This window comes from Choristoneura fumiferana, chromosome 7 (assembly GCF_025370935.1).
Source record: "Choristoneura fumiferana chromosome 7, NRCan_CFum_1, whole genome shotgun sequence".
Classification (NCBI taxonomy): domain Eukaryota; kingdom Metazoa; phylum Arthropoda; class Insecta; order Lepidoptera; family Tortricidae; genus Choristoneura; species Choristoneura fumiferana.
Genome location: NC_133478.1, coordinates 3,505,279 through 3,527,640, shown reverse-complemented (window position 1 = coordinate 3,527,640; position 22,362 = coordinate 3,505,279). Strand labels below are relative to the sequence as shown.

General features: G+C 39.4%; 1 protein-coding gene across 2 annotated transcripts; it reads right to left on the bottom strand.

The window, feature by feature from the left end:
* Positions 1-11: 11 nt before the first annotated feature.
* On the bottom strand, positions 12-21,926 carry LOC141429518 (uncharacterized). 2 transcript variants are annotated; one of them, XM_074089852.1, is made up of 21 exons: positions 21,911-21,926; positions 20,830-20,999; positions 18,963-19,123; positions 16,552-16,705; positions 16,096-16,263; positions 15,674-15,731; positions 14,382-14,602; positions 13,537-13,639; positions 12,572-12,699; positions 11,070-11,348; positions 9,542-9,697; positions 8,362-8,484; positions 7,223-7,495; positions 6,816-7,036; positions 6,146-6,329; positions 5,340-5,535; positions 3,649-4,233; positions 3,016-3,197; positions 2,104-2,293; positions 1,089-1,202; positions 13-288 (listed from the first exon to the last, which is right to left on the bottom strand). In XM_074089852.1, the coding sequence occupies exons 2-21, from the start codon at positions 20,920-20,922 to the stop codon at positions 218-220; spliced, it is 3,660 nt and encodes a 1,219-aa protein (XP_073945953.1). In that variant the 5' UTR covers positions 20,923-20,999; positions 21,911-21,926; the 3' UTR covers positions 13-217. The 2 variants fall into 2 exon arrangements, with proteins under 2 accessions (XP_073945954.1, XP_073945953.1); XM_074089853.1 differs by lacking the exon at positions 8,362-8,484 and having other exon boundaries at positions 12-288.
* Positions 21,927-22,362: the final 436 nt, after the last annotated feature.

Below are 22,362 nucleotides of genomic sequence, written 5' to 3'. Positions count from 1 at the left end.
AAAACTTAACATATTATATTGACATGTGTTTAGTCTTCGAATTACCTACCTATTTACTTTACCACATTTTAGAAATATATTTTACAGCAACCAATGCACTTTAAAATTTAATATAACTAGTTCCCCTCTGGGAATTTAATATAAAATACTTTGAGCACAGAATATAACAACTTTTTTTATTCGTTGTCTTACTCTTAACATCTATATATTATTGATCCTACTGTATTTTATAGCGTTCTGGTTTGGGCGAAATTGCTTGAAGAATATTTTCCACCGAGAAGGGAGTTTCTGTAAAAAAAGATAAAGTTTAGGATGTTTCGATAATTTGCCGAGTCGTTAGATTTCACCAGGAATCTTGAAAGTGAAAAAAAACTGGTAGAGGAATAAAAATTACAGGTGACCAAAAAGGTGAAGCACCTAGATATGGCTTTTTAGCCATATAGGTGTTTGTTTCTCTGTCCACTTAGGAACAGTCGAGTTCATAAACAAGTGAGCAAAAATTTTATCAAAACTATATGAACACGAGTTAACACGACTATTGTTAACGGCATGTTCAAATATTTTTGATTGTACTTTTGCTCACAAGTTTATGAACTCGACTGTACTCAAAAATAGGGAAAAAAAGAAGGGGCAAAGGGCTCTTTTTACCCGGCTGCCCGAAGGAGGGTTATATATGTCACCGTTTTACACTACCAGCGCTTTCGGAAAGACCATCATTGCTAAGAAGAATGTGTTGCAAGAAACTGGCAGAAAGTAGGTTTTTTTTTTCAAATTTAAATTTTTGATTATTGTAGAGCAGAAGTACCCAGCCAGGGAGGCATGCCCCCCTAGGTGGGCGTAGAGAAATGCCAGGGGGGGGGGCGTAATAGGTACGTTTGCATTTCCGAAAAAAAATCGAGGTCGGTAGTAAGTAGCGTAGGTAAATGAACTGTTCCGAACTTATGGGGGGCATAAAAATGAAATTTTTGGTTCGAGGAGGTTCTGTTGGGAGACCCGCTGTTGTGGAGATTGAAATATAGTTAGCTGTATAAGAGACTGGTGAGAAATGACCCGTTATTCTTGCTCGCTAGTATTGCATGCTGACTTACCGACATTTGTCCACTGAGTGTCTTCGTAGCCGTATTCCTTGCGCGCCTCGACGATTGTGTCCCGGAGCGCATGCGTCACTGATACAGCGAGAGTCAGTGCCGGCTCGCCAGTGGCTGGAACAATTTGACCAAGAATTTGATATTAAATTCCTGACTCTTCATGACAATTTGTTCCCCGAACATATCCATCTCACGTTACCAGCACTGCACACTGGTGTGGTCCAAATTATTTTCTAACTTAATTAGGTCCTGCCAATTTGACCTTCACCTCTCACCTTCGCCTTTTTGGATTGATAATTTGAAATGGTAGAAAAAAATTGAGCTTTATGGTGAAGGAAAACATCGTGAAAAAACCTGCACTCACCTGCGAAGAAATTAAATTGTGTGTGAAGTTCCCAATCCGGGCCCCAATTGGGCCCGCGTGGAAGCTACGGCCCAAGCCCACTCGCTCTGAGAGGAGGCCTGTGTCCTGCAGTGGTACGTAAGCCATGGCGTTCCGGTGAGACAGGACAGGGGTCTTAGACCGCAGTACGACAGTGTTGTTGTTGTTATACGAGTTTGTCTTAAAATTTCATCAATGAATTGACAACCATTATCATAAATTATCTTAGGAATTGCAGATAATGGTCGCCTTTAGAACGCAGTATGAAACATGACCACGTTGTTACTTATATACGAGTTTCTCTTTGAATTTCATCAATTGTTCTGAATTGGGATTGTTCATTTATCATTATACTTAATGACCTTAGACCCGATTTATTATCATGACCTTAGATTAGATTCCAAATTTTCCGTGAACTATGATACCATTAGACCAGTAGGTACGCCAGCGTTGAAGTTTCTTTTGATATTTCATCTATTATCATAAAGGTCCGATTGAGGATAATGGTCGTCAATTTTACCGTCGACTGTGGTACACACGAAACGATATCTTCTGTCAATTTATACAAAAGTTCAAATACGAAGTGACAGCGACAGCGTAAAGTGGTAAACATGTCTTAGACCTCGACTGTACCTTTAGACCGCAGTACGCCAGCGTTGTTAAACGAGTTTCTTTTGAAAGCTACTCGCATGTCCACTGGGATGTCCCTTGCCCCGGGCGGCTTGTACGTCCACGTGCGGTCGGTCAGGAGACGGCCTGATGGTGCGTATACTAGGTGCTCGCTGGTCCATAGACCTAGGCCCATTATGAAGGCACCTTCGATCTGAAAAGGGTTGAAACTGGCTATAAAAGCTGCGGGACTGGTTAGAAAGAATGTTAGTTGGTGGTATAAGAAGAAAGAGCTGGTGAAGAGTATTGAAGAGGATTTTATGAGACCAGATAAAAGATGAGGGTGAGTTTTTTTTATGAGCCTTGTTAGTAAGTATGGGCTAAATTTTACGCCTTCAGACTGCTTTAATTTATTAATGTACTAACGAATCAGGTTAGTTTTTATAATGTTCACAGGTATTAATAGCCAAGAATGCATAATATCCAATTATCTTTGAATAAGCCATCCTAATAATAGGTAAGTACTTAGTTCAGTTGATTGATTAACCGCTTAACATATTACCAGATCAATGAAACAATTAGGTAATTTGATCACCCGCGACCGTGACCTTACCTTACCTTACTTTGACCTTAAGGTTGCGGGTGAGCAAAGTAATTGTTTTCGTTCATTGTCTCTGTCACTCGCGTGTGAATATTTGACGTCGCATTCGTACAAATTCATCGGTGCGAGCGCTACGTCAAATATTTACGCGCGAACAACAGACGCCTAGTGAAAGGTCATTGTACGAAATTCTTCGGGCTCCGCGACTAGACTTTACCAAATTTAATGTTAGATGTCTTTAGTTAGGTGTTAGCATGGTGACCGGTTGTGTTGTTCTGAAGATGAACTCTGGTTGAGTTCGAAACGCCATCTAACATCTGAATTTGTCAACTAACCTGTCCCACGTCGATGTCCGGGCTGAGGCTAACGCCAGTGTCTTCCAGTATGTCAACCCGCGTTACCACGTGGTTTCCTGTTAACACGTCTAGTTCGACCTGCGCAGCGCACGCGCCATACACATTGTAGCCCGCTAGGGAGTCGTTGTCTGAATACATGTAGGACGCTTGGAGGTTTATACCTGTGTAGATTGTGTCCATTAATATCTATACGTATATATAAGTATAGTTGTACGAGTGCATACTAAGTGTGATAACGGAGAGCGACCATCATCCCAGCTGTATACGTCCCACTGCTGGGCACGGGCCTCCTATCAGAATGAGAGGCCTTGGGCCGCAGTGATCCAGAGACGTATATCTACCCGATCTACGTCATCAAAATGGATTTCATGAATGAGGTATTAGGTCTACTATGATTTTCACATCAATTATGGCCTATACATGTCCTTCTGTTGGACACAGGCCTCCTTTTAGATTAAGAGGGCTTGAGCTGCAGTTTCCACGTGTCCCCAGTGCAAATTGAAAATTTACAAATACAGGTTTCACCTAAAGATTTTATTTTATGTAACTGGACAGACATCTGTCATGTTATGGTCTGCTGCTTATTTATTTTTCTGTGCATTTAGTACTTACCTTTATCAAAAGACCGTTTAACAACCTCCTCCCAAGTCGGCTCATTCAACTCGCTCCGGGCAGGCTCCATTCTATCTAGCAGTTCTTTACAAGCTTTCACAGTAGCAAACGCCAGACATTCACTTGTGTAACTTCCATTACTGGCCATCGAGTTGGGTGAGACAAAAGTATCACTGCCCTGCACTGTTACTTTGTCCAAAGCCACTTTCAAAGTGTATGCACACACCTGAGCCACCTTAGTATTAATACCTTGCCCCATCTCTATACCCCCATGGGATATCAGGATCGTCCCATCCGCATGGTAAACAGAAATTGTCACGGGAAAGTTAAAAGCATATCCTATCGGGTAACTCATCGTGGATATCTGTATCGCCTGTTTCTTCCAAGCGTTTTGAGAGTTGTACTTTTCAATTTCTGCTTTTCTTTCGTCGTATTTAATGTCGGTTTTGAATGATAGGAGTAAGTCTTTGACGGATTGGTGTTTTGGTGAAAGGTGCTGGATTTTTATGTCTGTGGGATCTCTTTTAACGGCGTGCGCGATTCGATGCATTATGTGTTCGAGTATCGCAACGCCTTCGGTGGTTCCTGAAAAAAAAATGATTCAGACGTTATTTTACAATCTTTTATCTTGCTACTCCACTGCCACTTATGAAAAACAGGTACCATCAGCGAAATATGTGGTCTACCACCCTAAAGTTGATAATCGTTTACATGTCAAAAACAATAATGCCAATAGACGTGTCTGTCAACTGGAAAGTTCGACTTTAGCGACATATTCATTTGATAGGAACTTGTTTAAAAATTGGTAGACCTCTTATTTAGCTGATGGTACTGTACTAACCTCTTGTGTCCGTTGATCCTTACTTACTCAAGGCTTCTTATTATATTATCTCGCTTTGCGCAAGAGGACGGATCTCACTCTTCTTTGTAAAGAGCCGCACCTCCACCAAATTGTAGTGGACGGACGGCCTCCACTAGCTTAATATTTCCCTATTTTATTAAGAAAAACACTTCGTTATTATCTTTTTATATATTTTAAGATCACGTTCCTACGTTGGCAGCTAGAATACAAGTCTTCTGTTTAACACCCTTGCGTCCGTTTCCTATTATTATTTTAAAATTAGAACTATGCTGCCAGCATCGAATCAACGGACACAAGAGGTTAGTACAGTACCTACGTCTGTTCGATCTACGTCTGTTCGTTTTCATGCAACCCGCTTTCTTTCACTTGCACATAAATCTTCATAATATCACACAAACTGTTTCAAAATCTCTCCAAGCTACATTGCGCACGCAACTGTTTTCAAACAGGATTAATGACGCGTCAGGTAGGTACAATGTTAGATTCTATCAGTCGCGTTAATTTAGAATACTTAATAAAAATCACCGCTACGTACTTATAACTATATCTCTATAACTGAATCTCATGACTGCTTGTTGTGTCAGATAAATCAGAGACAAATGAAATGTTTTTGAGTGCAACAGATGAAACACGCCTTTAGCGTTTTTCATCATCATACCAGCCATAGGACATTGGATATAGGCCTCCAGTTGCTTCGGTTGGAAGCGGCTTACATCCACTGTTAGTGTTTTTATTTTGTTGAAATATTCAATCGATATCTCTCCCTAAGAGCTGTCTCTGCATAAGTCTGTGCCCAGCACAAGGACACAGTCTAGAGATGAGGTCTCACCAGGCGCTCTACACCAAGTGTTAGAATGCTTGTCTGTAAGAACGCTATATCCTTTGATCAGCCACCGACTGCTCTCGTACAAGTTGGTGATTGTGGACGCGATCTCGCCAGCGGAGGAGTCGTTGAAGGAGTACCCGCAGTCCGAGTAGAAGGAGAGAGTGAGGTATTGGATAACGCCGTCCTTGTTTATGCCTATCTGCAAAGAAATGGGATTAAAATAAAAATAGAACATTGCGTTGTCAACATAATTTATTAAATATCTTATGAAAATCATTGCATAAGAAATTTAAACAATATAATGAGTCGACTTTAAGAGTTCGCTTTATCAACCCACTGTTGTATTTCAGGGATTTCATCAAATCTGTAAACATAAGTATTTAGTGCAATGAAAAAACGAGTTGACTTTTTGACTGATTTCGTTATTTCACTAAACAGGTTTGATCAAATGACTGATTTTATCTAGGCAAATGACAAAATGAATTCGCGATTTTAACATCCTGCGTGACTTGGTCGTATCCCTTAGGGGTGTGTTCAAATCTCTGTTTTGGCCATTTCCCTGCGACTGGCTGTGACATAACATACCTACTTATAGGGATGGAGTGGAAGTGTGTAGTGTAGATTACGTAGCAAAAATAATGGTAGTGTCAGTACTATCGATACTGTCAGTACCTCGCTATGAGACAATAGGTAGAGATACCATTAATTAATATAAACGATTGTGAAAAAAACAAAGAATAATGTGAATAGAAATGAAATCACTGAAGCGTTCACCGCTGTATGTCGATTCAATTCAATTATGCACTTACCTCATAGTCAGCGTAGCAGCGTAACCGCTTCCCGACAATGGCCATGTTGTGATCTATGGGCAGCACGAGCGTGGCCGTTCTGTTCAGCTTGCGCGCGACCAGAGCGCACGCGCACGCTACCAGGGCAGATCGAGACGCTTTGCCGCCGTACGCGCCACCCACGCGCGGTACTTTCACTATCACCCTTAACACAATGATAAATTGGGATTACTGGAGCTCATAAGAACATCTCTAAAGCCCATTTTGCCTCACCGTGTGGCGGGAGCAGAGCGCACGCACTACTGGCCGCTAATAGTGACGGAGTACTTACTACTTAGCAACACATCCCTCGCAACACATTCCTCGCAAACATCCCTTTCTTAGTTTGTATACATACAAAAACCTCGCACCGCGCTCACCGGTTTCCACAAGAGCTGTGCTAAGCGAGGATAAATGACACGTTTCTATTGGTTCTAAAAAACACATTCCTGGCACATCTCTGGTGGAAACGCTTGCTTACTTCCCTGTGCCACAAAAGTTAAAAGAGCTACAAGTGCAATTTGTACAAAATTGTAACATTTTATATTCAGAGAAAATTAACAATTGGCAAATTTTGCACTTGTAAATTTTGTGGTACAGGGGCCTGGCCAGGCTTGGCCAGGTAGTTGTAAAATAGTATCAAATCACGCACTGGTTTTCCTTCATGCCCAATGCCTGGCTCACTGCAACTTGAATTATGTCCATCCACTGGGTAGAGGAGCGTACAGTCAGTCCAAGTTCAGTGTTGGCCGTGGTGCAGCACTGTGTCTCCATAGTGTAATGATATTGCGAGGGTATGGAGAAGTTTCCTTTGATAACTTGCGTCGTGTCTACGCCTTTGTTTGTAGGTTTTATTGAGACGTCCTCCCGGATCTATGGAAATGTTGGAAACAAGTTAAGTCTGGGTCAGGATTCGTTAACGGGATCCGAATTGCTCATCCTCGAGTCTAAGAGGGCTAACAATTATAGACTCCAATTACAAACCAAGCACCAGCAGTTGTTTCCACTACGGGCGTCCCTAACAACAACATTAACAGAATTTATAAAAAAAAAACTCACCCTTTTATCCTTATCCGGGGCAACTAACGCCTCTTCAATACTCAACACCGGCTCTTTCTTCCCCTTATACTCCACCCTGACCATTCCCGCAGCTTTCAAAGCCAATTTGTGTGTGACAGCAGCTACGACTGCTATGGGTTGTCCGTAGTAAGAGACGTGCTTGCTAGCCAGTATTTCTTCGTCAAAGTCTTGGGCTGGTACGTCAGTTGGTGTGAAAGAGTTCTTGCCGGGAATGTCTTTAGCTGTCAGAAACGACACCACGCCTTTTAATTTCTGGAAGAGATTGATGGTTTACAGTACTTAAAGTAAATAGTCGGTTATAAATTAGCTTGGTTTTGTTAAAAGTACTTCTTCTTCAAGTTTTGAGCAAAGGTATCTGCAGGATTTTCAGTATTAAGGTGGTACATCTTCCATACAAAACAGGTGTATGACTGCATTGCCTCCACAGAGGTGATAAACGTGATTTTTTTTGAGGATAGTTAATTATGGACATATTGTTTGCGCAAATCATAAAATTAACTATTAGTATTCTGCGGATATTCTAAAAATTACAAAAACCACCAGCCATCTAACGATTTACCATGAGCTAACGTGACGAACCGCTTTAAGTAGGTATGCTTTGTATAACAATAGGGTACGACATGACCATAACATAAAACTGTAAAGGCTATGGAATATAAATAAAGTCGTCACATTTTGTCTTATTTTTGATGTTTAACAAACAATTTCATAATTACAATTATGTTATATACCTATTCTTTTTTTCTCACTGTGCATAAATTACTGTTCGCCTATATTTAAGTTTTCCTTTCCTGTTTAGGTTAGCTTGAAAATATCCCTTTTAGGGATAAATTCGCCTTTGTAGGACTCTTTTATTTTTTTGTTTTCTTTTTGTATTATTTTTGTGTTTTATATACAATAAAGTATTTACATACATACATACAATTAGTTTCATTTTTATCGGTTTTATAGAGTCCTACAAGAAACCCTTATAGTTTCGCCGTATAAATAGAGTCCGCCCGCCCTTCCGGCCATCCGCGGCTTAGCTTATTTATAGACTGCTACTAGGTAGTTTTGCATAAAATGTATGTTAACTATACGCCAACCTACCTACACCAACTAAGTGGTAAATAGCTTACCAAAGCAGCGCTGGCGTCGAAGCGGTCTATCTCCCCGACGCATACGCTTGACAACACAAAGGCGACGTGCACCTCTCGGGCTGCTGTGCTTACGTCACACGAGTATCTTGCTTCACCGGAACACTGGAAGAAGTGAAGATTTATAAAACAAAAAAAATATCGGATCAAGACGGTTTCGACCCCGTAATTCCTTAAGCTAAAGCTCACAGAAGTGTCCTATCAACAAATCGCCAGGAACTAACATCAGCCAACTTGAACTCTTAATAATTGCGGGGAAAGAGCGCTTTTCCACTCAGATTTCACACAAGGGCAGTGTTTCTGAGCTAGTGAGGTGAAAATAATTATCATCATCATATATCAGCCGTAGGACGTCCACTGTTGGACATATACCTCCCCTATAGCCCTCCAGTGGCTTCGCTTTAACCAGGTCGTCCGTTCATCTTGTTGGTGGACGTTCTACGCTGCACTTGCCGACCCGCGGTCTCGAGAATTCGGCCTCAATGAGGGTTTTCACAGAGACGAAATATCGCTAGATGGCGTTAGTATCGTGAGGTTCGTTTGACGTTTGCTCGTGATTGGTTGAATAACTAAATGAGCTAATCGCAAGCAAACTTCAAACGTTAAACGGACCTCGTCACGTCACGATACTAACGCCATCTAGCGATATTTCGCCTCTGTGTAAACCCTCATTATATTAATGAGGGCTATCTTTTTGCGTGAGGTTTTTAAGTATGGCTTTCAAAGTCTGTTATTACGGGCGTGAAAACAAAGTTTAGATTAAAATCATATTTAATACACCTTAAAGCCGTACCATAAAAATATCGAGCATGCCACAGTGTTGCATAGTCCCCGTTTTGTTCGGAAAAAAGGGAGGACAAAGGTTTCCGAAAGACAAAACTGTCTCAAAACACAGACATTAATTGCCCCGGAACGCATATTTGCCATAATTAATTTCAGGTATTGCAAAATATTCACAAAATTATTCTAATTATAAATAAACCCGCGTAGCTCACCCAAAAACTATGAGATTTGACATTTCGGAGACCTCACGCTACACTAGCGCCTCTAGTGGTGAATTCATACGCGATAGCCCTCATTATATCGCAGACGTACCATCTTGAGGGTGTAATCGCAAAATAGCAAATTATGTTAGTTCACTAATAAAATATACTACGTATACCTGTGTTAGAGCCTCCAGTTTGGGCACTGGTTCGTTCAGAGGCCATAGAGACTTATCGGTGTCAAATGTTTGAGTGCCACGGGACACGGGCCGCGTAAGAAGAGTGCCACCGCTCAAGTACCGAGGGTTCACCACGGGTGAAAGAGACAAAAGAGCCTGAAACATGTAAAAAACGTTTACTTTATATTGAAGAGTAGATAAATCAATAAGGAATTATTCATCATCTTTGGTAAAGACATATAGAGAGGCAGTGATAGAGAGAGGTAGAGAGAGGGTTATAATTCCCACTGCAGGGCACAATCCACTTCTCAGAATGAGAGGGCTTAGGCTGTAACGTTAAATTGCTTTACAATTACAAATGTAATTTCGCACATGACTTCTGAAAAACTCAGATGCGAACCCGATTTTCAACCCACGATCCTCTGATTGAGAGACCATGGGTCAAACTACTAAAGTAAGGTCGCGGAACACGAAGAATTTCGCGCAATGACCTCCACTACTTGTCTCTGTCACTCGCGCTGTCGCATTCGTACAAATTCATCTGTGCGAGCGCGACGGCAAATATTTACGCGCGAGCAACAGAGACACACAATGAAAGGTCATTGTACGAAATTCTTCGCGCTCCGCGACCAGACTTTAGGCTACCACAACTCTTTCTATAATTCAACTGGAGATTTCGAATAGGTTGGATCTAGGTACGGTTACCAACATTAATATCTGCCACGGCGGAGCGTGCAAAAAATATCTGACACGTTTTTCCGGCCCGGTTCCGGCGGGATAGAGTCGTATCAGATATTTATGCACGCTTGTTGTGTCAGATATAGGTCCTGGTGACTGTACCTACCACTGAAAAACTATCCTAATAAAATAATAATAAAACAAGTGATATGATGACCAACATTCTTTCCTTACTAATATTATAAATACGAAAGTAACTATGTCTGTCTGTTACTTCCTGACGCCTAAATCGCTAAACCGACTATAGATTAAATTTGATATGGAAGTAGTTTGAAGACTGATGGGAAGGACAAAGAATAGTTTTCATCTAGAAGATTCTATATACCTATACTTCGTTTTTTTTAGGATTAGAAATAAGGTAAACAGTCTTGACGAGTCTTATTATTGAAAAACGTTTTTAATTAAACAGTAACTATTATTCATGATACCAAAATAATGACATTTGCTGTGACTTATTTTTCAAAAGTGTTTTTCGATAAAAAGACACGTCAAGATCGCTTACCTTCTTTCTAATGCAAAAAAAATGAAGTGTAGTTCCCGTGGGACCGTAATAAAAAAAATCTTTACAGACGAAGACACGGCCAACAAATCATCATTATCATCACCATAATCAACCGTAGGCCATCCACTGCCAGACATTACTCCCCCACGTAGACCTCCAATAGCTTCGGTTGGAAGTGGCCTGCTTCCATCGTGAACCCACGGCGTGTACCCGCGGATTGTCAAACGCAGCGTAGGATAGGACGTCAATCAACGAGGACGGATGACTTGGACAACAGCTAACAAGTACCTTATAAAAGACGCCCAAAGCAATACTTTTCCTGCATTCCGGGGACGGTTCCGGCGGCACCACAACCGGCATCAACTCTTCGTTCAGCTTCTCAATCCCTTTTACAAGCGCCGTACTCAACAGCATTCCTTTTAAAGCCTGCTCGGTTTGCGACGCCCTTACGAACTCTGGCCGTATATTGCCAAAGACTATATTGCATTTGTCGATGTTGAGAGAGTTTAGTTTGAAGAGGAAGCCGGCGTTGAGGATTGCGTGTGCGTTTTGAGCTCGAGGCATTATCTGAGGGTAAAAAAGATTTTGTTTTAAACTAGCTTCAAGGACATGTTATCCACACAGCTGTTGTATGGATACCGTTTCTTTTGCTGGTCAAAAAAGCATAGTCAAGTAAAGTTAGACGCCGCCCGATACGATATCGGGGCAAGTAAAATGTATAAAATTTGATGTGATATCGGATCGGAGCGCTGGTCAATGGATGGTGAAACAGCCCCTAAGTAATATAACTTGACATTAAAAATTTGTACACCTACATGTAGGTTGAATGCGCATGTACCAATATTTGAATTTTTAGACCGTGTAACCGTATTCATACAAATAAATATTTCTGATTCTGATTCTCATTCGGATAATCTGAAAGACAGGTACCTACGTATTTTATACATTTTACTTGCCCCGATATCGGTATTGGCGTCCGATATCGATATCGAATCAGATAATCTGAAAACGCTCTTATAGGTAGAATTGATCAAATGATGTTTATCCTTTTGCTACTGTTACTATTCAGTCTTGCGGGTACTCTAAGGAAAAATCGAAATATAATCATAATTTTAACGCATTCACTACCACCGACGCACATATGCGTTTTCGGAACTTCGGCAGGTGCCGCTGTCATAATTATTCATACATTTTGAACGCACACGTGCGTCGGTGTCACCAGTGGAAATCAAGTGGCAGTGAACGCGTTACTGAAGTTTTCTTCACAAGCGAATTATCGCTACATGGCGTTGCGTGGTGTACAGTCTTGCTTGTGATTGCCTCACACACATGTCAAAGTTTTCAAACGGACCTCACGGCGCCAACAAACCTATCACAGAAACGCTCAACATCGTCATCAGCCTACAGCAGTCCACTGCTGGACATAATTATAGGCCTCTTCCAAGTCGCTTCTGCACAATTTCGTCTTGGTCGCCACATAATTTAACATTTAGACATATTATTATATATTTTATTATGAGTGATATACCTACCTAATCACACCTAATAGTATGTTATGTTAAAAGAAATTAGTCCATATAAATCTTATACAAATTGAAGCTATATAAAAACATCGTTATATAATTTAAGCGTTATACGTTAAAAAATTATACTTTTTGTTGTTACAGCTAACGTTCCTTATATCTTGTGAAAGTTATTAATATGAAATTAGATATTTTGTAGTTGATATCCTGGGACGCACCCCGCTCATTGATCATCAGAAATGTTTTCGTATACTCAACTCAACTAACCTTATAAGTCCTTATATGACAATTACTAGATAATGGTGGAAGTTTCACATTCACTATCACTTTGTTGCTGAGATCCAATTTCAACAGGTCCTGCATTTTGACATCGGATTTTTCCAATTTACTATTAACTGGAAGTAAGAAATTACACTGGTTTTAAGCTTTGAATAAATATTGAATCTAATAGAGCAAAAATAAAAATAGTCCATTACTGAAAAAAAAAAAAGATTTTCTGACAGTACTTAACAAAAAAAATTGTTGCTTGTAAATTGAAAATACAAACTGAAATATAGATGCACAGAAAAAACAGAAAAATAAGACCATCACTGGGAATCGAACCCAGGTCCTCGGTAATCCGTACCGCGTGCTATACCGCTACACCACTGATGGTCAACGGTACCGACACGAATTTCCCTATGCACCTCATATCTCAGCTTGTGTTTCTTACTTAGTCACTTAAGCAGCGACGCCTATGCCGTAAGCCCTCAAACTTTTTCGGCATTCCTTTGGAACTAACCGCTCACCCGGACAAGAGATATCGTTTCTAAGCAATCAAATTAAGATTGTTTTTTTTGGAATCTTTTTGTATTTTTTATTTCAATTCCAAATTTTTACTTTTACGGTCATCCCGTAAAACCGAAATACTAAACCGAACTTAACTTGAGTGACTACAAAAATAAGGCCTATATTTGAAAATGTTATAAAACAAAAGTAGCTCAGTTATACTAGTAGGATCGAAGCTTGCATTTAAACCCCATGGTCAGACACCCTGTATAGTGTATATAAAATTACAAATCAATATTTTCTTATGGTCTAACTGAGGGAATAATAAATATATACTGTTTTTTTAACCTAGGAACCTTCCATATATAGTGCTGCCATATTGAGCCAAGAACTTGTGTTAGATACTTAAGTCTGTGTTTTTTTTTAATGATATTTGCCTAATAAATTTAATAGTAAATCCATACCTATAGTGGCGGTGGCTTCTACAGTTTCGAACAGAAGAAAAATGTCGGATGGAAAATCATTGTGAGTCGCTTTCATAGCCAGATTTCCGCCAATAGTGCCAATCTAAAAAAAATATTAATATAGCTTTGGATGGAGAGATGTGGAAGGTCAAAGGGAGAAGCTTTTTGACCTTCACAAATCTGCACAAATCTGCGAAGCAATTCAATGGTGTGTGTTAAGTTCCCAATCCGCACTGGGCCCGCGTGGGAACTACGGTCCTAGCCCTCTCATTATGAGAGGAGGTCTGTGCCCAGCAGTGGGACGTATATAGGCTGGGATGATGATGATGATGATAATTAACTTACTATTGCTATCCCATTATCCCATCCCATCCCACTATAATATTATAAATGTGAAAGTATGTAAGTCTGTTTGTTTGTTTATTTGTTTGTTTGTTACTCCATCACGTCTAAACCGCTGAACCGATTTAGATGAAATTCGGTATACAGATAGTTTGAGTTCCGGGGAAGGATATAGAATAGTTTTTATCCAGGAAAATTGCATAGTTCCCGCGGGATAGCGATAACCGAATTCTAAGCGGAAGGAGTCGCGGGTAACGGCTAGTTTAAAAGTAATTATCTTATTTAATTTTAGTCCTGTTCATAGATGTAATTGCTTCTGTATCTTACAATAAATAGCCAGCAGCAGAAGTGGATATGAGCGGTTGTGGTGCTCAAAATAAATACTGTCTTATTATCTTGGCAGTAGAGTCGTGTGTAGATCATTCTGAGAATGATTCTTAACGTGATGGGGGAAATGCGTGATGATTTAAATACAGGGTACATACTGAAATATAAATACTAACATTTCTAACAGGAACATGAGCCACCAGGTCCAAATGTTCATGGAACTGCTGCAGATATTGGAAGTCGGCCTCTCTAGTCCACCGAACGCAGGTGGCCATCAGGTCTGTTAGGGTCATACCGGCCCCCACCACAAGGTTAGCGTCTTTGTAAACCTCCTTTAATGCAGCGATGGACGAAATGTCTATCAACACTCGAGAGTCGTTTACTATTGGGAACACACCTGCGGAACGGAAAAAATATCATAAATGCGTGCGTACATCCCAATTTTAACATAAAAATTGTTTCGATGACTGTACCAGCATTTTCATCATACTCACATTATGTATACCAAATTTCAAGTCAATCCGACCATTGGAAGTGAATCAAAATGAACTTGCAAGATTTGATCCAATAAAACAGCAACAACAACAACAAGAACGAACAGGCCAAGATAAATAAAAGCTTGTAATTTAAAACAGCTCACACACGTACACTTATTTCCATTTATAATATTAGAGGAGTTGTAATCATTTTCAAAAAGTGTCAAAAATTTAATTAGCAGAAGTTTCTATCAATGGTCAGTGCCATTTATCAAAATTGACAGAAGTAACAAAAACACGGTGTAGTGGCGTGCAGTGAGGGTAGGCAACACTATCGCTACCATGAGGGTAGGCACTGCTAGTGCTAGGCAGGTAGGCTGCTAGGGCAGTGCTAGTGTTGCCATAAAGGTAGGCAGCGCTAGTGTTATCTACCCTGCTGCTAGTGCAGGCGGGTGCGTGCGGGTGCAGCTACTGGCGCTGCTATCTTACTGCACGCCACACATAATAATTCAAATTCAAATTCAAATCATTTATTCAGTAAATAGGCCGCAATGGGCACTTTTGCGCGTCATTTTTTTAAACTACCAGCGCTTTCGGAAAGACCATCATTGCCAATAAGAATGCGCCGCAAGAAACTTGGCAGAAAGTCATTTTTTCAACATAAAATAATTACAAATAAAATACTTAAAAACTACAATTAAATAAATAAATATAAATATAAGATATCACGGGACAATTCACACCAATTGACCTAGTCCCAAAGTAAGCTTAGCAAAGCTTGTGTTATGGGTACTAAGCAACGGATAAATATAATTATATAGATAGATACATACTTAAACACATAGTAAACACCCAAGACCCGAGAACACAGATTCGTATTTTTCATACAAATATCTGCCCCGACACGGGAATCGAACCCGGGACCTCAAGCTTCGTAGTCAGGTTCTCTAACCACTAGGCCATCTGGTCGTCTAATTAAAAGATATACATACCTTTGCCAGTGTTGCCAGCTATTAGCCGATAGCTGTCTGTCCCTTCTCGATTCAACACCTGCCAAGCGATAAAATAACGTAAGAACCTTCAGAAATACCATGTTTCTTTGGCTGTTTGAAAGAAATAATTACTTAACGGTACGCCAGTAGCGTCTAGTACAATAAAAATTTTCTTTAAGCAACCCGAGGCTAATGTCTAATATCTAACGCACTCTGGAATTTTATCAATCCACTGAGCCGACAGTAGAATTGAACGAAGATCATGAAAAAATAAATGTAAAACAGTTTCAAACTATGCAGGGCCAGAAGCAAATGTATCATAAAATTACCATAAAATACATTTTTCATTTAATATCTTGTAGCAACAATAAAGAAAACTATGTTCGTTTAATTTCTTATCATAAATTCTAATAACAAAATACCTGAAATATGTCGTTAATAGTGTACGCCTTGTACCAGCGATTGGCTTTCATTTCCACATGTAGTAGCGCTACATTTTCCTTTTCTATGACGCACCAGTCTTCATCGGTCTCACTACATTTCTTCTCACATCTCTTCAGGCATTTTATTCTGTCCAAGTCTTCCATATCCTGGAAATGGAGATTTTGTTAGTTATTTGTTCTTATCTTACTGTCGCATATTAATACCTGATGTACGGTTCGTTCCTTGACTTATGTATCCACTTTTTCATACTAGTTGTTAGGGCACTGACTGTACAGGGCGTTTTAAAACCCACCGGACTTAAACCTAAGTGCACAGGGTGTTTTAAAAGTTACCAGGACATTTCGGCAAGTAGGTAGTTGGATTAATTTGAATGGCTTTTTTTATGGGTTTCTTCTATCAGTTTTTCAGAAATAATAATTAGTTAGGCCACAAACCTGGACTCTATCCCTAAGTCTTTGATCAGCATCAGTAGCGAAACTCTTAAGAGCATCTAGGATGGGTCGGTAGCCGGTACACCGGCAAATGTTACCGCCGAAAGACTTCTCTATCTGCTGCGTGGTCAGTGTTTTATTCGAGCTCTCGTATAGGCTGGAATAAAAAAAAACGCATATAAACGAATCTTAGAAGGTAATCCGAGACCTTGTTTTTGGGCTGTAGCGACTCCTAGCGCCATCTAGTCATCACCACAGTCATCACACAGAAAAACTGCAACTTCCTCTATCGCATTATCGAAGTTTCTCAACTTGGATGCATGCATTGAACCCCGATCGTAAAATCCGCCAGATCACGAAAGTCCTAGGCATATCGTGAAACGCCGCCATTTCATGAACTGGCAAAGGGACATCCGCCATATCGTTAAAAACTCACCGTTTAACGATTTGCCTAGTGACGTTTAGGCAGATCATGAAATTCCTAGGCATATCATGAAACGCCGCCATTTCATGATATGCCTAAAAGTTGCCCGGGCATATCACGCCACATGCAGGGCACAGGCATATACCACTTCCGAAGCTTTTCCTTCGGTTTCGGTGTCCAGGCGTATAACATGTGCTTGGAGAGAGTTCTCTTTATCGTGACTGTTCCCCCCTGAAGTTCCATAGAGGGTCAGGCAGGATTAAGTTGACGAGTTACGACTTGACTTATTTATACAACGTGTCTATGTCAGGTAAATGATTTTTGACATTTTATAATTGTGGTCACCACAAATGTCTCCATACATTGATCGATGTTCAAAGTGTACCGCGTCAAATTTGAACCTAATTTTTTTTTATTATGAGAGGGAGGAAAACGAGCAAGCGGGACATTTGATAGGAAATTAACAGTAAAATTCCGGTAACAAACCTTATTATTATCAACTGAGTGACTAAATCACTGACCTCAGACTTTCACATGCGTAACTTAGCTGAGTAGATATAAAAACCAATGTAGGATCATAAATAATGCATAAATAACCTAACCATAAAAAAACATTTTCAATACAAGCTTTTCTTGCTGACTGTACTTTTTGTTGACTGTACTTGCATTGTCACCCAACTACACTTACATACCAAATTCCAAGTCGATGCTATTAACCGTTGAAGAGTTCCGTCCTGCTGAGGCGATCCTGGCTGGACTACCGGGATGTCACTACTAGATTATTGTATTGTCACGCGATTTACATAAGTATTACAAATTTCAAGTCAATCTGACTACTGGAAGTTGGTCAAATTTAACTTGCAAGATTTGATAACAGACAGACAGACAACGGGACAGGTGAAACTAAATATAAGCTTGTAATATAATTGTGAATAAATACAAATTTCATTAAAAATAAACAAAACAAAGAATAAAGATAGGTACAGTGTGTCATTGAGGTGGAGAACCAGGTACTCAGCATAATTAAACCCCAGCACTGATTTTCAGCAGCAATTTTTAGGCTGAAACTTTTTGAAAATATCTTAGTATTCAACTTTGCACAAGTATCCTTCATACGACGTGCATTGTTTACTTAGCAAGCAACGGCCAGTACAATAAAAAACTTACTATTACGCGAATGTTAAATTGCTCAGAATAACATTGACACGAATAGACCGACAAAAAAGTACCTAAACGGTATAATTAAAATTAAGCCGCAAAAACTTCCATTTTAATAACACTGTTTTAATATTTCGTTATTATTTATCCATTGACTGCAAATGCATTTGCAAGATAAAATCGGCAAGTTGTATTCACGAAGCACCTATGAGAGGAGTACCTTACGTGCGCTTTTGTCTGCAAAAATACATGATCACTTTGGTCGGAGACTCGTCAGGCCACGTTTCATGTTACGTTTGTAATAGAACGTAACAATTTTTAAGTTATTATAAAATCAATCTGTACTAGTTTAAGTTATAGAGATGGCAGCTAGTTGGGGTCTACTACGAAATTCGAAAATCGAAGTTCGTATAGTACCGTCCCTCTCACTCTTGTATAAATAATATAAAGCGTCAGCAGGACGGCAAGATACGAATTTTTCACTTCGTAGAATAGGGCCTGAGTTTTAAAGATAGAGTCACATTGGTTGGCACTCTTTTGATACGGAAACATCAAGCTGAAGTTAAAATCAAATACAAAAGACCGCTCAAAACCAGATGGATACTTCCAGTTGTCCTACAAACTTAAAATTTGGTATGAAAGTAGCTCCTATAACACAAAATAATCTTTTTTTTTTACGTCTACCTTCACTTCACACGCGTACGTTTCACTTTGGAGCGGGCTCTGCTAACACTGGATAACATAGAAACCTACAAATTTGTACGGACCCCTCGATCCGCCATGGTTTTTTAAGATATTATCCAATATACGAGTATATTCATTGTTTATCTACCTGAACATGTTCATAACCCATCCTGGAGTGCAGTAGCCGCACTGCGTCCCATTAAACGACGCCATGCGCTGTTGTATGGGATGGTAGCCATCTCTCCTGTTGCCTACTCCTTCTACTGTCGTGATGTCCCACTCGTGGCAGGAGAGGACGTGGACGAGGCACTGGAATTATTAAAATAGAGGAATAGTTACCTAAATATACTTATAAGTAGATCGAAGATTTTTTTAAATAGGGTCGGCAACAGACTATAGACTATATATCGGCGATAGACTCTAATGTTATGGATGTCCAATGACATGTGATTGCTTTCCATCAGGTGATCCGCCTGCTCATTTTTTTTATTCGACTGGATGGAAAACGAGCAAGTGGGGCTTCTGATGGTAAGAGATCACCACCGCCCATAATCATATGCAACACCAGGGGTATTGCAGATGCGTTGCCAACTTAGAGGCCTAAGATGGGATACCTCAAGTGCCAGTAATTTTACCGGCTGTCTTGCTCTCCAGGCCGAACCACAACAGTGCAAGCACTGCTGCTTCACGGCAGGATTAGCGAGCAAGATGGTGGTAGCAATTCGGGCGGACCTTGCACAAGGTCCTACCACCTGCAAATCATCGTCGTCGTCCCCTATCATATCTCTTTTTTTTGAGGCTTTGAACAGTCCCCTGTCATATAAAAAAAACTTTTTTGGGATGGCATTCGAACTTGAATTTTTAGATCTCTACGGTTTTTACAAGCTTTTATTTAGTTTCACCTGTCCCGTTGTCTGTCTGTCGGTCGGTCTGTCTGTATGTCTGTCTGTCTGTCTGTAGTCAAATCTTGCAAGTAAAATTCGACCAACTTCCAGTAGTCGGATTGACTTGAAATTTGGCATACTTATGTAAATCACGTGACAATACAATAATCTAGTGGTGACATCCTGGTAGTCCAGCTAGGATCGTCTCCGCAGGACGGAACTCTTCAACAGTTAATAGCATCGACTTGAAATTTGGTATGCAAATGTAGTTTGGGTGACAATGCAAGTACAGTCAACAATAAGTACAGTCAGCAAAAAAGCTTGTATCAATAATAAATTTTTTTTATGGTTAGGTTAGTTATTTTTAAAAATACTTACCTTAGTTTTCTGTTCCGTGTTTGCTTAGGTACATAGGTACCTACCGTGTCTTTCAACCTCGGCATTGGCAGAATCATCAAATAAATGAGCCACCTTTTTAAATTGAGAATGGTTTTGCAACGAACATTCTAGTGTCATTCTAGTGACAGTAGCCACTAACCCAACCACTTCTCCAAATATAAAAAATAAAATAATGCTGGTGCTCAACATACGATGCAGATCAAATTTATGAAATAAGCATTGGTATGGCAGAACTAGATTAAACTGACGTCATCAACCAAATAGTTTCAGTAGTTAATTTAAGAAAGTTTTGGTTTCTAATAATAATGAAAAGCATTGGTATTTTTTTAGCCAATCGCAATTTAAAAAAAAACAACTTACTTTACAAGGGTAGCTAGTCGCGCTATCCCAAACCATCCCTACTATCCCTACTAATATTATAAATGCGAAAGTAACTCTGTCTGTCTGTCTGTCTGTTACCCTTTCACGTCGGAACCACTGAACCGATTTTGATGAAATTTGGTATATAGGTAGTTTAAATTCCAAGGATCAACATAGGATACCTTTTATTCCGGTAGAGGGCGCCACCGCGCGATAACCTAGATCCGCGCAGACGTAGTCGCGGGCATATGCTAGTCCGTATATATTTCGGAAGAATTTGAAAGCACCTTGTTCAACATCGCAACAAACAAATGAAACATTGTTTTTATATGCTGCCATTATGATTGACATACAAAATTTGACATAACTCACAGAGTTAACAGCGAACACGTGCTTCTCTTTCGTCTCTGGGTGTGTATGCGAGACAGAGACGACGCAAGCCCCGCAGCCCCCCTCGTGGCACATTGCTTTGGTACCATGGAAGCTCAGGTAGCTCCGGATGTAGTCGTTCAGGGAAGTATCTGGACTTACCTCGGAGCCAGCTAGGAACAATAATAGTAGTTTATGCTACTGTTGCGTAATAAGGGCCCTTAAAACACGAGGCGAAGCAGCGTTTCATAAAATGGTCACATGAGTTTTTAAGGCGTAATTACGTACAGTTGCATAGGTACATTATTTTATCTACACACATATTAGTAGGTACTCTAAGATGGGTCAGTAACCGATGACAAAATTACTCGCATTGCATTAACTAAATTTTACGAAACATTTTTTGTTTTTACCAGTAACAATTAATTAATTAAAATAGTTTTTTAAAAAAATCTAATAAACAGATTAAAAAAAAAAAATAAAGAAATTTTTTTTAAAAATTTTTTAAAAAAAAAATAAATTAAAATTTACATTTTTAAAACTGAATTGTTCTACCCCAGTAACGATTATATAATAGTTGTTAAAACAGAGTAAAGAAATTATTTTTTATAAACTTTAAACAACAACACAGCAAAAAAAAAAACACAAACAAGTAATAGTGGCAAGATAAATCTCTATCACGAATGTTTTTTTAAGACAGACAAATTAATTAAGCCCTTATTCTTATGTCGCTCGAGTTCAAATTTCGCGCGATTTATGTTTAAGTTAGTGTTTTTTTAATAAGTAGGTATATAATTTTTTTATACTGTTGCTGTTTAATCTCCTCGTAATTGAAGTGAAAAGTAGTTTTAATATTTTAACTTGTTTATAAAACCTTTTGCATCCTTGACTATCAATCTTTGCCTGCGGTTCGGGGATTAAAAAGCGCGTTTTATGCACTTCTTGATGGAAAATCTAATATAACACGGTGTTGTTCACAACTTATAGAAATATAAAAAATAATAAAAAAAACATCTTCGCAAACTTTCTCACTAAGTATGATAGGATTAAACAAAAATAAGTGATATAAGTAAAGAGGACTTACATATTGATATCTGCTCGCCGTTACCGTAAAATGTATTTTATCCATCACACTTTATTAATACCTTGTTAAAAAAGTTCCACAACGGTAAATATAAAAACTTTTTCAACTAAGTATTTAATTCACTCAGAAAAAAAAAAAAAGCAATAAAGTACGAGTATACGAATAGAACAAATAAAAACAAGACGTTACTATGCTGCAGCCAAGCAACGACTGAACTATGTACCTAGATAAATGATAATCATCGGTCAAGAACAATTTAATATTTATGAGGTATTTAAAAGGCACTACACTGCTTGATTCATGGCATTTATGGCGAGATTGTCAAGACCGCTTGCTAAAAGACTATGAAGTAATATCGAGAAGTGGCCGAAAGTCGGTCGGACCTTTCACTTTGAACGAAAGAAATAACATTACTACCAAGACTACAGTATGATTACTACTCCCAAATCTCC